The sequence below is a fragment of the Lepisosteus oculatus genome, chromosome 18, assembly GCF_040954835.1.
Source record: "Lepisosteus oculatus isolate fLepOcu1 chromosome 18, fLepOcu1.hap2, whole genome shotgun sequence".
NCBI lineage: Eukaryota > Metazoa > Chordata > Actinopteri > Semionotiformes > Lepisosteidae > Lepisosteus > Lepisosteus oculatus.
This window is the reverse complement of record NC_090713.1, coordinates 7,535,534-7,549,323: the sequence shown is the minus strand read 5'-3', so window position 1 is coordinate 7,549,323 and position 13,790 is coordinate 7,535,534. Positions and strand designations below refer to the sequence as shown.

Genomic DNA, 13,790 nt, shown 5'->3' with positions numbered 1-13,790 from the left:
CCCCTTCAGTACTACACAAACAACATGAGGCAGACTTCGCCTTTTTAGGAGTACAGGCATGCATTACCATGACTTTGTGAGTTACACGATTACAGCAAGACGTGATTAAAGTCTTACCGCAAGTGACGATTACAATTGCACATACTGTATAAGCAATACTAACTCTACAAATAGATACTGTAACAAAGTTCCACCCCAGAACCCAAACACAGACCTCAGCCATGTGGAGATCAATCATCAGGATCTCGGTATAGCAATACAGACCCAACATTAACTTTGATTATAATTTGTGGCTGTTAGATATGACAATGCCAAGAATGTGTTGATACCATATTCCCCAATATCAGAGTGATGTTCCTCAGGTCTAACAAGCACACTGTTGGCCGCTCTTAGGAAGCCCGTAAGACACAGAAAGAATAGCAACAGCATTATTTCTGTTCACTCAGTCTCTGGTGCAGTGGCTCGGTGACAGTGCAATGCATGGATCAAGCGATCTCGCCCAGTCATTCGGATGGCAGAGTTGGTAGTCTGTAGCACTTGGTATGGTCCCTCTCAGCTGGGTTGCAATGTCAGTCAGGGCATCTTTTTCACTCACACCCACTCGTCAGGTATCAGGTCATGTCTTCCCTCTACTGTGTAGCGGCAATGCTTGTTAATAAGACAGAATTAAGCGTTGGTATGCTGTCCTAAAGGAGGCCCCATCTCACCCTCCATCTCTGTGGTGCAGCCACAGAGAAAGTATTCATGCAGGCTGATTTAAGATGTTTTCTTTTGATAAGGAACAAGCTCCCAGATGGGGATGCACTTAGCTAAGCCTGGCTATCATGATCAATGGTCATCCATTGGCGCCTATCAGTCTAGGGAGTGCCGAATGGACATCTGGACTGCATTCCTAAGTGTCAAGAGTAAGTGACTTATATCTCATCTTGACCAACCAATCAGGGACTGGCAGGGCGTGGTAATACCACGTGGGTCTCCAATGCCCGCCAAACTCTCAACCAATCAGCACACATCTGTGTCTTGGTCAAAAAGGGAGTGCAAGCTCAGATCGGGGCTCTCCTTGGCCATTTTCGTGCATCCTCAGAGACAATCACGTGACAACTGCTGTTGTCTGCAAAAGGACTTGGACTTTGTTCTAAGCGCGAGGCCGAGGACCCCGTACGTACTCAGAATTCTACCAATGTGAATGCTCCGCTTGATCAATGGCAGCCTACAGTTGGACCCTTGTCGACAACCTGAATAGCTTATTCAGAAGCAGCGCTGGACCGGGAACGAACCAGCCTCTTCCCAGGCAAAAGAATGACTTGTGAGGACTCACGGTCACACTCTGTGCATAGAGACTTTCTACTAGCCAGCCGGACTGCTGATAGATCCCCTCGGAGCAACGACTGCCCTGCGCGCCGCAGTCAGATTCCTCCGCCCGTCCTACTCCGAGCTGCACCTCGACTGGTTGGCCGGTAGCCAGAGGACGCCGACACAACGCCCATTGGACAACCGCTGGAACAGAGGCTGCAACAGAGCCTGTCAGCTGGTTTGATGTTCATGCCGGGAAATTCCAAATCCATACACAGTGGATAAGTAAACCCCATGTTCTACATTGCGTCTCGAGAATTCAATTGTACCTCAACACAAGTTGTTATCAATTTAATTCATGAGTAATGTATTTACTTCCGAGTTTAGAGTAACAGTGGGTAATAACACTGATTAGCGATTTGGTAACCGAACGATATATATATTGACATATATTCTCTGTTGTGTATCTCTTTGTGTTTGCATCTCTTCGAGATTATATACCTTGTATATTGATAACCCTCACAGTAAGGTCTGCCGCTCGTATCCAGGCAGACTAGTATATGTTTGGTGCACAATTTATATTAATAAATGTATCTCGTGTATTGAATCCGTGTGTGTGCGTTGTTAGTTGTTCTGACGATTGATTTTCTAAAAGCCCCAACGAACAATCTCGTGATTACTGCTACAATTAATAATTGTCTCAGTAAACCCATCAAACCACTACAACTGGAAGTCCCCAAGCATCCAGCACCTGTTCACCAGCCCCGTGCACCACTTTAGTTAAGAACCTACAATACTGCAATAGAGAATTAGATAGCAAACTCAACAATCTATTAGCCAAATTTGGCCCTCCAGGGAGTTTCATTGGTCGGCCCATGATGATCTCAAATGGGCTCAGTCCCACAGTTCTGTTTGATTCAGCCAGCAGGCTACACAGGACCGTAGGCAGAGCATCTACCCACAGGGTTCCTTCAGTCATTAGATAACATCTTGTCAGTCTTTCAGAGTTCTGTTCATTCGTTTCACCGTTCCTGCAGACTGAGGGTGATGGGGGCAATGAAGGTCCCATCTCACCCCTAACAATGCAGCCACAGCCTGACACACCTTCCCTGTTAAGTATGTCCCTTGATCAGAATCCAAGCAGCTGAGCAGTTAAAGAGGCAGTGGCCTCAACCCACCGGGAAAACAGATCCACAATCTTTAAGAGTCCAGTTTTCCCTTTACATACTGGCAAGCTACAATTGTCAATTTGCCAGTGCATGAAAGGTCCCTCAGGAGCAGGACGTTTGAGCTGTAGCACCCGCACCTGAGCTGTAGTTGACATAATTATCATGCAGCCCCACATTCTTTTCTAACCATTTGCATTTCTCTGTTCTGGAGGCCTCAGCCTGAATGTCCTGTAACTGTCCCTTTTCTACCAACAGAGGTCTCAAGAGACTCCTGCACTCCCAGGGCTGCCCGCCTCCCTCATGCACCAGAAAGGACCCATCGGTAAACAGTATTAAATCTTCATTAAATCTTCAAGGCCACCCCACCCTTTGGCAACAGCATCTAATGAGGAATCACACCTTTAATTGAACCTAAGCCTAAGTAGTACAAAGCAAAAATGCTAACCACTGCAAGACTGTACTGTCTTAATATATTTAAACTTTTGTTTAAATTAATTTTATACAAATACTATGTTTAGATAACTCATTTAGGTCCACCTGTACTGTGCTGGTATTTGTACTTATACGTTTTAGACACTCTTATGTTTTCTAGTCACTTAAGTTGATTTTGATTTGCTTTAGTCACGTTTCTTTAGTTAAGTCTCTAGCCAGTCCGGCTGGCTAAACACACTCGCAGCATCATTTACTGTACCAAAACTCACAGTTACGCACTGAGGTTTTTTACACACACACGTCGGCACACAAATTCATAAAACACACATCCACATCTTGAATACTTTTTGTACTACACCCTTAAATTATTAGATTATGTGTTACACCTCATGAACATTATAGTTTTGGTTTTAGCGTAAATGCTCTGTATTTTGTTTCACCTCTACATGTATCCCCTTTAACAGTGTAACTTTTTATAAACACAATATCACTTATTCCAATATCTGTCTGTTTATCCTTACACCACTGTTCAGCCCAAACACCATCTGACAGTCTGTGCTTTTTTTCAGCTTTTCCTCACATTCTTTAACTTGCATTTGTCTGATATATAATCAGACACCTCCACTGCTTCATCAGACAGCCAGTTAGCACACATGTACAGTTTCTTACTGTGTCATGTGAGGTAACAGCTCATAGACAATTGCTTTACACTTGGAAAAAAACTGTGCATTGCTGCACTCATGCAACTAGGGGCGTCTGTTACCTCCAGATCTAAATGCCTCTCAGAGTCTTTAGAGAGGACTTACTGTACCTCGCACTGTTCACAAGTAAGGAACGAGAACACGTGCAACTCTCCTCCCAGATAAGTAACTTACCATCCCCAGAACGCCAGCATTGATGCTTTTGCCCTAGGGTGGACTTATGCACTAGGCTCCAGTCAGAGCTATTCTCGGCTCCCAACGTCCTTTAAATCCTCCTACTAAGTGATTTGCTCTTTTATTATGAGGTGTGTTTATGTTTGAGTTTTGTGTGTGTATGTTCACAAACAATAAAAACAACAAAAGCGTACACATTATCTACTTCCCACTTTCACTCACATCGAGCATCCCCTTTTACCTTCTGTAGGGGTTTTGTGAATTTATTGGGGCAATTTATTAATTGTAGCAGCAATCACCAGGTGGTTCGTTGTGGCTTTTAGATAATCAATCAATCAGCGACGCACACACATAGATTCAATAAACGAGATACATTTATTAATACATAAATTGTGCATAAAACATATAACAGTCTGCCTGGATACAGGTGGCAGATCTTACTGTGAGGGTTATCAAAATGCAAAGTATATAATCACGAAGAGATGCAAAACACAAAGAGATACAAACAAAGAATATGCTTCAGTATACCATTCGGCTATACTACCGTTAATCAGCCTACATTAGCTACTCAAAAGTAAATACATTACTCATATGAATTGAATTGATATCAACTTGTGTTGAGGTAACAGTTGAATTCTAGAGATGCAATGTAGAACATTGGGTTTACTTTTCCAGATGTAGATTCGTATTTCCTGGTACGGATACCAAGACCAGCTAGCGGCTGCGTCCAATAGCCAATAGGCATCGTCCCGGCGTCCTCTGGCTTTTTGCCAACCAGTCTTGGTGCAGCTCGGAGATGGACGAATTTGGAGGAGAGATTTCTGCTGTGGCAACATGCCGACAGTGTCTCTCTCAGGAACCTACTAGTAGTCTGGCTGATTAGTAGAAAGTCTCTATGCACAGAGCGTGACGACGGGTCCGAGCAAGTCACTTTTTAGAGAGAAGAAACTCGGTTTGTTTCCGGTGTAGCGCTGTTGCTGAATAAAAACGTATTCAAGTTGTCGACAAGAGTCCAAACGTATACTCTGGTGATCAAGCGAAGAGTCCACATTGGTGTCAGCTAGCAATTTATGTACGGGCATTCCTTGGGCCGACACTTTGCTGAAACAAGGTTCCAGTCCCAGACAACACTCACTGTCACGTGATTGTCTCTGAGGGTGTGAAAAGTGGCCGGAGAAGCAAAGTTTCTGAGCTGTGCAGTGTCTTTTAAACCAGGACCAAGACAGGTGGTGATTGGTCGAAAGTTTAGTGGCCATTTCTGACCCACATGGGGTTACCACGCCCTGCAGGTTCCTGATTGGTTGGTCAAAGTGAGAGATGAGTCACAATGACCTCTGACATCTAGGACCGCAATCCAGATGTTCCCAAGAATCTTACAGCCAGGAATGGCCATTGATCGTGATAGCCAAGCATGGCTGGGCACATCCCCATTTGGAAGCTGCTTCTAATTTCAAAGATAAATCTAAATCAGAACTGCATGAATAGCTTCTCTGTGGCTGCACCACAGAGATGAGAAAGAGAGATGGGGCCTCATTTAGGAAGCACAGCAACACTTAATTCTGTCTTATTAATAAGCATTGCCGCTACAAATGTATATAAAAAGAACAGGTTAATTCTCAAATTAATTCTCAAATCTGGTAGGGATTCAGGGAAACAAGTGAGAATTAATTATTAAACAGAAAACAGATGATACAGATAAGGATGTGTTAGTTTGATGTGATGTAATCTAGTACCACAGGGATCTCTACTAGGACCACTGCTCTTTATTAATTTTATATCTGTGACCTAGATTCCTGTTTAAATATTGAAATGGTCATATTTTCAAATATGGAGGAAGCAAACCGTAGAAGCAGCAAATGAAATTTCAAAGATTTAGAAACAAATCACGACTTAGCAAACACATTTATCATATTGTTGTAGAACAATTCTGTTGTAGACAAGATCTACTCTGAGGCTGTCCATTATAAAAGTATCATCACAATACCTGCAGGAAACACATATGTATCTAAAGCAATAAGCAATAAAAATAGAAAAATATATTCCACTCCAATTAATTCGTAATACTATAATCAAACTAATAATATTACTACAGAAATGTGTATACTGTATTATTGCAGAAAAAAATATATTAGTTTCCGTAAATCCAAACTAACTACCCCGAGCCCGTTAATTCCCATTGAACAAATCCTGCAGTTTTCTATTAAGCAATGTTTTCCAGTATCACGTCTATCATGTTATAGTATAAGCCTGTATGACAAAAAAGCATATTTTGTAGGACTCGTACATTTATTTCTTTGCATTTTCAGCAGAAAAATGTAAGAGCTAACAATACTGCCCCTCATCTTCTTCTTCTTGAGTTGACATCTTCATTCCCACTTCAACACATTGTCTAACGTCTTTTATCTCTTCCTCAGAGGCTGGGGGCAATGCTCCATTGAGTGCTTTTTCAATCTTCTCTGTTCTTGATTTTGTATTCCTTTCAAATTCTATTTTATTTTTCAGTACAATTGTTTTTATTCCTGCTTCTGCTTCTTCACAGCCAATCTGTAACTTTTTCCGTTCTGTATCAAAGTCAGATTTGCTGGGGTCTAAGGCCATAAGTTTCCCCAAGCTGCTGATTCTATCCATGAGGTACAAGTTGGAGATCTCTGTGTAGGTCCCAGAGATCATGTTCACCAAACTGGCAATATTAGATGCTTGGAAAGCTTGGTTATACAGCAGATCTCTCAGGAATGATTTTGCTGAATAGCCAAGCTTAGAAGAACCTGCTTTTTCTGCAGTTTGGACAACATCCTTTAAATGTTTGTTTAGGTTGGTTTTGATTATGTTGGAGAGCATGTGGAAAAAGAATACCATCTTCTCCCATTGTTCCTTTACTTTTCCCATTGCATCCAGTCCCTTCGTCAGCATTTTAATAGTGGTCTTGAAGTCGATTTCTTTCACCTCACAGCTCCTCATTGTGACTAGGATTTCAGTCAGGTCACTGTGGTATTTGTCCAGATTTTCCAAGCTTTTCTGGAACATCTCTTGTGCTTGATTCATCTGAGCTCGACTCTGCTCTATGCGAAAACGGGCGTTGTCAGCTGCGACGTCACCTGCACTTTTTCTCTGTGTACTTTGCTCCTCTTGCTGTTTGGCCAGTTGTGGGGGGGTTACAGGAAAGGCAGAGGCACCTGTGAAGCCTTTACTCTCGGTATCAAACTTCATAGCCTGTGTTTTCAACTTTTTTAGTTTTGTTATTAACTCTTTTTGTTTGCTTTCTTCACAGACATTGTCTGGAGCAATATCTGTTAGACAAGAGCAGATTGTAAGAATGTCTTCGCACATTTGCATTGCTGTTATTTTTGGCTTGCAGTCTTCTTCTTTTTCCAAAGATTCCTTAACTCTTTTCACTTGATCTGCCACCCACTCAGACTTTGCACATTCCTTCTTTTGATCATAAAGTACGCCCCAATGGATTTTGTCTTCATGAAAAAAAGACTTAACTAGTTCTAGGAGACTCAAGAGAACCTGTGATTTGGCATAAACATTGCCTAACGCAATGGGATTTTGCTCCTTACTTGTTTTTCTTCCAAGCTTAGTTACACTTGCAGTACAAGCACTATAACAGATATTAACTAAATTAGTGAGGCCCTCCACAAAGTTCATGCCAACAATATCCCAACCACTGGGCAGAGAATCCATGGCTTTTTTATATTCTTGTTGAGCTTCATCCAACTGCTTTTGCATGTTTTCAAATGTCTTATTTGCTCTACGTTTTCCTTCTTCTGCTGTTTGTTTCCTCAACTTGGATTCCTCTATTTTCTGCTTCAGTTCTTCTAATTCTTCACTATAGGCTGCCTTAGCATTCAAACAGGCCTCCATCAGCTCTTGAATCAGATCAATGACAAAGGTGAATTTTTTCTCTGTGAGCTCTGACAGGATTTTACACTCCTCTGCTATGGAGCTGATGTTTTCTAGCTGGTCAGGGAGCATGAGCTCGATGAGCTTGTCGTCATCTCGGACAATCAACTTGACTGCTAATTTTACATACTCTGGCACATTGGCAGAGTGGAGACGAATCTGGTCCATGTTCTTATGGGCCTCGTTGAACGCACCCCATCCAGCATTGCACACTTGCATGAGACAGGCGCGGAAGGACTCTGGGTAACGGATGAATTTAAAGCCATCTTTTGGGGGATTTTTATTGATAGAAAAGTCTGTATTAGAAGAGATAAAGACTAATTCTCCTAAAATGGCTATGGAAATTGGAGCTGGCATCAAAAACTCTTCCCAATTAGCATAAGGTTTCATTAGCATTTTGTTGTAATTTCGTACATCTTCAGCCTTGGTGATTTTTTTGGTACCTTGTATTATTTCCATGATTCTTCTTCCTAAGAGTAAAGGATAGAAAATCAATTTGTGATCTGCAATTATGTGTTCATGTGCACTTGTACACATGGAAATCTTTCCTAAATATTCTGGATATAACATTGTTAGGAGGTGATCCTGTTAACATTTTGTGTGACAAATGGGGGCTTATAAAATTTTACAATTTTAGCATTATATTATTGTATCAACATCAGTTCAGAAAATATTTGGATACTTTTATTTCAAGCAGCAGAAACAGTATTTATTTTTACCAAGAGCTGTAATGATCTGATTTATCATTATTAAATGTGAAGGATACTGAATGTCAGCAAAAACTGTAAGAAGATATACAAATTGAAGTTTAGTGATAAGCAAAAGGTTTCAGACCCATAATTCAGTACAATAGAGTCGCGTTTATCTGACTTTCATTTATCTGACATTCCGTTTTATCCGACATAGCCAATTACCATAGTGTACAGTATATACTGTACGCTATGCATGTGCATGAAAGATCCCCCTTAGAATTTCTGATCTTGCTATTCACTGCTTCTATAATAACATCTTTAGCAGTGCACTGAGATTTGTGCTTGCGTTTTGATCAATCATCATGCTGCAGTACAGCTTAACAGCAACTACAGCAAACTGATGTGAGTTAATTTGATCCTTTTCTCCTGGCAAAAGTTCTATAGTTTTCTGGGCATAGCTGATGGAATTGCCAAGTCTTACCATGAATTTCTATAGAATTTTCCTTTTGCAAGTTAACTTCAATGTGGCCGTGCTCTAGTAGAGGTCATTGTCTTGCTGAAGAGTACATTTTTCTACCTAATATAAAATTCTTAGATGACAACAAAACCAAATAAGTCATTTGAATGTCAGGTGTATGTCTCCTTAAACAACTCCTATAGGTAATAACTTGTAGAGTAGGGATTTTAGAATGGATGTACCAAAAGTTAACTCATGCAAATTATTGTATATATGGATCTGCATATCTCTGACACAATAAAAGCCCTTTTTATTTTAATTAACAAAAGGTACCTCAAATTAAAATATAATATTTAAACTTAGTAACATGCATATCAGGCAACCCAGTGATCAGCATTGCTGCCTTGAAGCACTGGGGCCGTGAGTATAATTCTAGACCTTGCTCTGTGTTTGCATAGGTTTCCTTTCACAAAGCAAAAACTTACTGATAGATTAAGTGACTTCTGAGAAAACTGGCCTTGGTACTGTATAAGTTTGTTTTTGTGTTTGTGTGTGCCCTGTGTAATGCACTGGTGTACCATCTAGGGTGTATTCTGCCTTGTGCCCATTGCATGCTGGGATAGGCTCTTGCTCTGCAACATCACTGTATTGGATAAAATGGAAGGAAATGGGCCAGCAGCTATATCACCCTGCAGCTCTCAACTGGCTACCTACTGAAGCTAAGCAGGGTTTACCCTGGCCAACCTGGATGGGAAACCTCCTCGGAAACTACGTTTGCTGCTGGACAAGGTGTTAGTGGGACCAGTGGGGGGCACCCACCCTGCAGTCTGTGTGGGTCCTAATGCCCCAGTATAGTCTTTCTAATGAGACCTTCAACCATGGTCCTGACTCTCAGTGGTCATTAAAGATCCCTGGGCATTTCTCGAGAAGAGTAGGGGGTCATTCCAGTGTCCAGGCCAAATTTCCCCTCTTGGCCCTTACCGTGGCCTCCAAATTGTCCCCATGTATGATTGGCTTGCACTTGCCTCACCACAATCCTCACCAGGAAAAGCACAGGTGGAAATGGATAGAAACCCTATAGTCTCTCTTGGTAGCCTAAATATTGTGTCTGAGATGATAAAGTCCATAAGATTTTAAATTACACAGTGAATAGTGCTGTGAAACAGATTGTTAATCTATACTCTGTATGTCTCCTGATGCAGACTTTATGTGTACATATACTTGCATATATGTGTGAGTGCCTTAAGGCAGATCAAGTAACAACAAATTTCATTATCTACACCACTGCTGTCATAGTGTTATAAACATCACAAATAGAATTCCTATCACAAGATTTTCTTTTTATAATTTGTAAAGTGCAAATGACCAATTTTCTTATTAGCTTATTGTATTTATATACTTGGTACAAAATACCTTTGATGGTTTGAGATTATTTTGGTCTGTTAATCTCAAATACAGAGACTTAAATGTTATAAATTGTTGTGAAAGGTATCACTACAGTGAAAGATTAAATTTTGGAGTACAGACATTAAACACACAGAAAAGCAGAAATAGCATAGTTTTGCAATGCTTAAAAGAACTGCTCTTACCAGCCAGCAGCAAGAAAAACTCTCACAATAATGAGTGAAGGTGGAGTCCTGACTGATAGAGGCCAGGAAGATCAGGGTGGGCACCTGAAGTCACAGACTCAGCTGAGGAAACATGAGATAGCCAAACACTTACACTCACATACCATTGTATTCTAAACCATTCATTTCTAGTCACTTTTTATCCAATACAGTAAGTACCTAGTGGAAACCTAAACAAACGTGCAGAGGATGTACAAATTCCATGTAGACATCACCCAAGGATGTAAATCCAGGGCCCCAGCTCTATGAGCAGCAATGTTAACTACTGTGCAGCAAAAAAAAAAAATCATTTATGTTTTATTAATGTTTTACTAGGATTACTTGAAGTAAGAAGTAGTTCAAGTACGTAGCTGCATCAGCATCTGTAGGCTGCAAAGGAACAAGTAAAGGTTTATTCTCTGTTGAAAAGAGAAGAAAGGAAACACAATGTGGAGCCTTCTTTGGGTTCCTCACATGGTGCAGCGAATTCCTTGATTTTCCTGTGAGAATCCAACGAATGTGTCTCTCCTGATAAAAATTACTCCGCCCTTTGATGACTTACCTGTGCTTACAATCTCAGCTTTGCTAAAGTTATTAATATTTGGAAATAGTTATGGCAATGGTATTAACTTCTATCCTGACTATAGAAAATATAGAATCAATAAAATGAGTATACTAATATACTCATTTTATTTCCCACTCCAAACTCTTTTGTAACATATATACATCTGTATTGAATGCAGAATTTATGTATCAAGCAAATACTGTATTTATGGAAAATAACATTGAAATTATACAGTGTTTAAAAGAAGAAAAAAAGTACTGTTACTGTATATGTTGGACTTGAACATAGTGCACTGCAATCATCTAAGAGGAATAATGATAATTTTGTATATATTTTCTTTGTCTCTATTTGGTTGATTTCAGACAATTAAAACTGCAAAGCATAATGCCGTCATTGCTTCACAGAAGAGGTAATGTTCTTTGGAGGTTCTGCATATCCTTGTTAACATTTTACCTTTCCATTACTTTGGAAAAGGTTAATCTTAGTCTCATCTGTACATAAAATTGCAGATGCTCTAAATGTCTTTTGACTAATCTTCAAAGCTGGTAAAGGAGAAGCATGATTAAGGTAAGGACATCTTCAGCCACCTCCAAATCTGGGAACAATGACAATAATAAATCTTCAATGACCTAATTAAATCACCACCTACTGTATAGTCAGTTAAGTAAAATATTTTAAGCACATTCTTAACTCAATTTAAAATAAGATGTTAGGTATTTCTTCCTTGTTTACAATGTGTACATGTATCAAAACTGTTTTGTTTACCTTTGGTTATGGTGTTAATATCTGCAAGCAATGTAATCTGTAGTTTCTTCTTGTGCGTCTGTGGACTCTGGCTGACAGATTCAGTTCCCAGTGCTGCACACCGTGCTCGTGTTGGATTCACTGCTAAACTGCTAGGAGAGGATACAAAACTACAGAGGCCCATGTGATGTTTTGCACAAGGCTATACCTTTCATTGTATCTCAGGTTGTCTAAAATCATAAAGTAAGGTATGTAATACAGGTAAATTGATCAATGTTCCAGTAATCTTAACAAATGTCTATTACCCTAATAGGGATGACAGGAGCCTAATTAACTTTTTTCTTGGATTCTCATCACTTGATGCTTAGGGGAGACTCTAACTTTGTTCTAAACTCTACATTAAACTGTTGCTCCTCTAGGTGTATTCCTGTCAATAAGACTGCATTAAACTTTACATCATTTCTTTATTTTTACACTATCTCTGATGCCTGGAGTTTTCTTACACTCTTTCATGGCAGTTTTCAAATGTCCTCCTTTCTCTCTTTCAACAATGTCTATCTCACACAATAATTTAATGCTCAAACAGTAATTTCATTTTCAGTTGCAAATAGTAAAACTCCCCTATTACAGAACTAAACCTATCAGTCGAAGATCCTATATGTCCACCTTTGGAGAATCAACCTGTTGTTGCTCTCTGACCTGGATTTTATCTAATTTATTATTTCCCAGATAGAAATACTTTTAGACACAAACACCACCCCAGACATTTCTTATGGAACTTTATGGGAAACTCTTAAGGCTTCTCTTTGGGAGCAAATATGTCCTTCTCCTTCTTCTTAATACCAATCATTTGTGTTCCCCCTTCTCTCCAAGAATGATGGGGGAAAGATCTTCAATGGAATAGAAACTAGGTTGTGACAGTTCAGCATTCACTTTAAAACAACATTTTAATGTAATTTGAAGAACTGAAAGAGTAGAGTGATACAGTGGTGGTTAGTATTGCTGCCTCTTACAGCTGACGCCCTGGGCTCCATTACAGACCTTATCATGTTATCTACATGGACTTCAAATGTTTCCTCCAGGTGCTCCAGTTTCCTCACATAGTACAAAGACATACTCATAGGTTTATTAGCATCTGGATACATAGGCCTTGGTCTGAGTGTTGATAGGCTCTGGCTATTTTACAGATGCAGTCATTCAAAACAAGCTGGGTATGTTGCGGTAAAACGTGGTTGGCGTGTCACCTCACAACGCATCATAATGGGTCATATCACGTTAAATGGTATAATACTGCAATTATGATAATAGTATCAGGAATCACCGCCAGGTGGAGCTAATGAAGCTAAACCTCTCATGTACAGCATTTGAGCTGTTGACAGAAAATGCATGCTTTGAAATCCCGGTCACTCCTGAAAGACAATCTTTTTCCAATTAAGAATTTAAGTTGTATACTCTTCAGACTTTTAATAATTGTCAAGTGTGTATTACAGCAAGTTAATCATTAAACATTAAAATGTCAGTATTTTTTATAAAAGCAAGATAGCTAAGTTGGACAAAAGTACACAACCTACAACCTTTGTCATAAATATTTACAATTATGCAGAAATATTTTATGCATCAAAGTCTTTACGGAAGATATAACTAATAAATTAATAATGAATGACCTTGGACAGGCTGTAAGCTCAAAGTACTACCATGGTCTACTCTCTTTGTAACTGTTTGTAAACTAAAAGACATTATTTTTTCATTGACAAAAAATAACAGCACAGCATTTCGTTGATCTGATCCTGTATTCATTTCCAATCATACAAAGTAAGTCTTGAGAATCTCCGATTCACCATGCCTTTCACATGCTCATAAATGATATTAATTTAGGAACATAAACTTATTATGTAAACTGTATATGGCTGGTATTGGTAGTTTAAAGAAAAAATACACACCAGTATCCCACTTTATCCCTTAACATTTTAAGCATCAAAGTCTTACATGTTGTTATTCGGAAATGTTTTTCCGTGCTCCTTCTGACCATATTACGGTTATATTGTAACGCATA

The 13,790-nt window shown here is 39.7% G+C and overlaps 1 protein-coding gene across 3 annotated transcripts; it reads right to left on the bottom strand.

Annotated features, from left to right (window-relative positions):
• Nucleotides 1-494: 494 nt before the first annotated feature.
• Nucleotides 495-11,885, bottom strand: LOC138224053 (synaptonemal complex protein 1-like). Of its 3 annotated transcripts, none has more exons than XR_011182404.1 (4): nucleotides 11,759-11,885; nucleotides 10,411-10,512; nucleotides 8,116-8,142; nucleotides 495-648 (listed from the first exon to the last, which is right to left on the bottom strand). XR_011182404.1 is itself a non-coding variant. In XM_069180334.1 (3 exons), exon 3 carries the CDS (start codon nucleotides 8,129-8,131, stop codon nucleotides 6,092-6,094), a length of 2,040 nt encoding a protein of 679 aa, XP_069036435.1. In that variant the 5' UTR covers nucleotides 8,132-8,142; nucleotides 10,411-10,512; nucleotides 11,759-11,885; the 3' UTR covers nucleotides 5,810-6,091. The 3 variants fall into 3 exon arrangements, 1 of the variants encoding a protein (XP_069036435.1); XR_011182405.1 differs by having other exon boundaries at nucleotides 495-632; XM_069180334.1 differs by lacking the exon at nucleotides 495-648 and having other exon boundaries at nucleotides 5,810-8,142.
• Nucleotides 11,886-13,790: the final 1,905 nt, after the last annotated feature.

What these genes read in the sequence shown, in the direction of transcription:
- LOC138224053 (XM_069180334.1), bottom strand. Translation starts at nt 8,131, where the DNA reads ATGGAAATAATACAAGGTACCAAAAAAATCACCAAGGCTGAAGATGTA.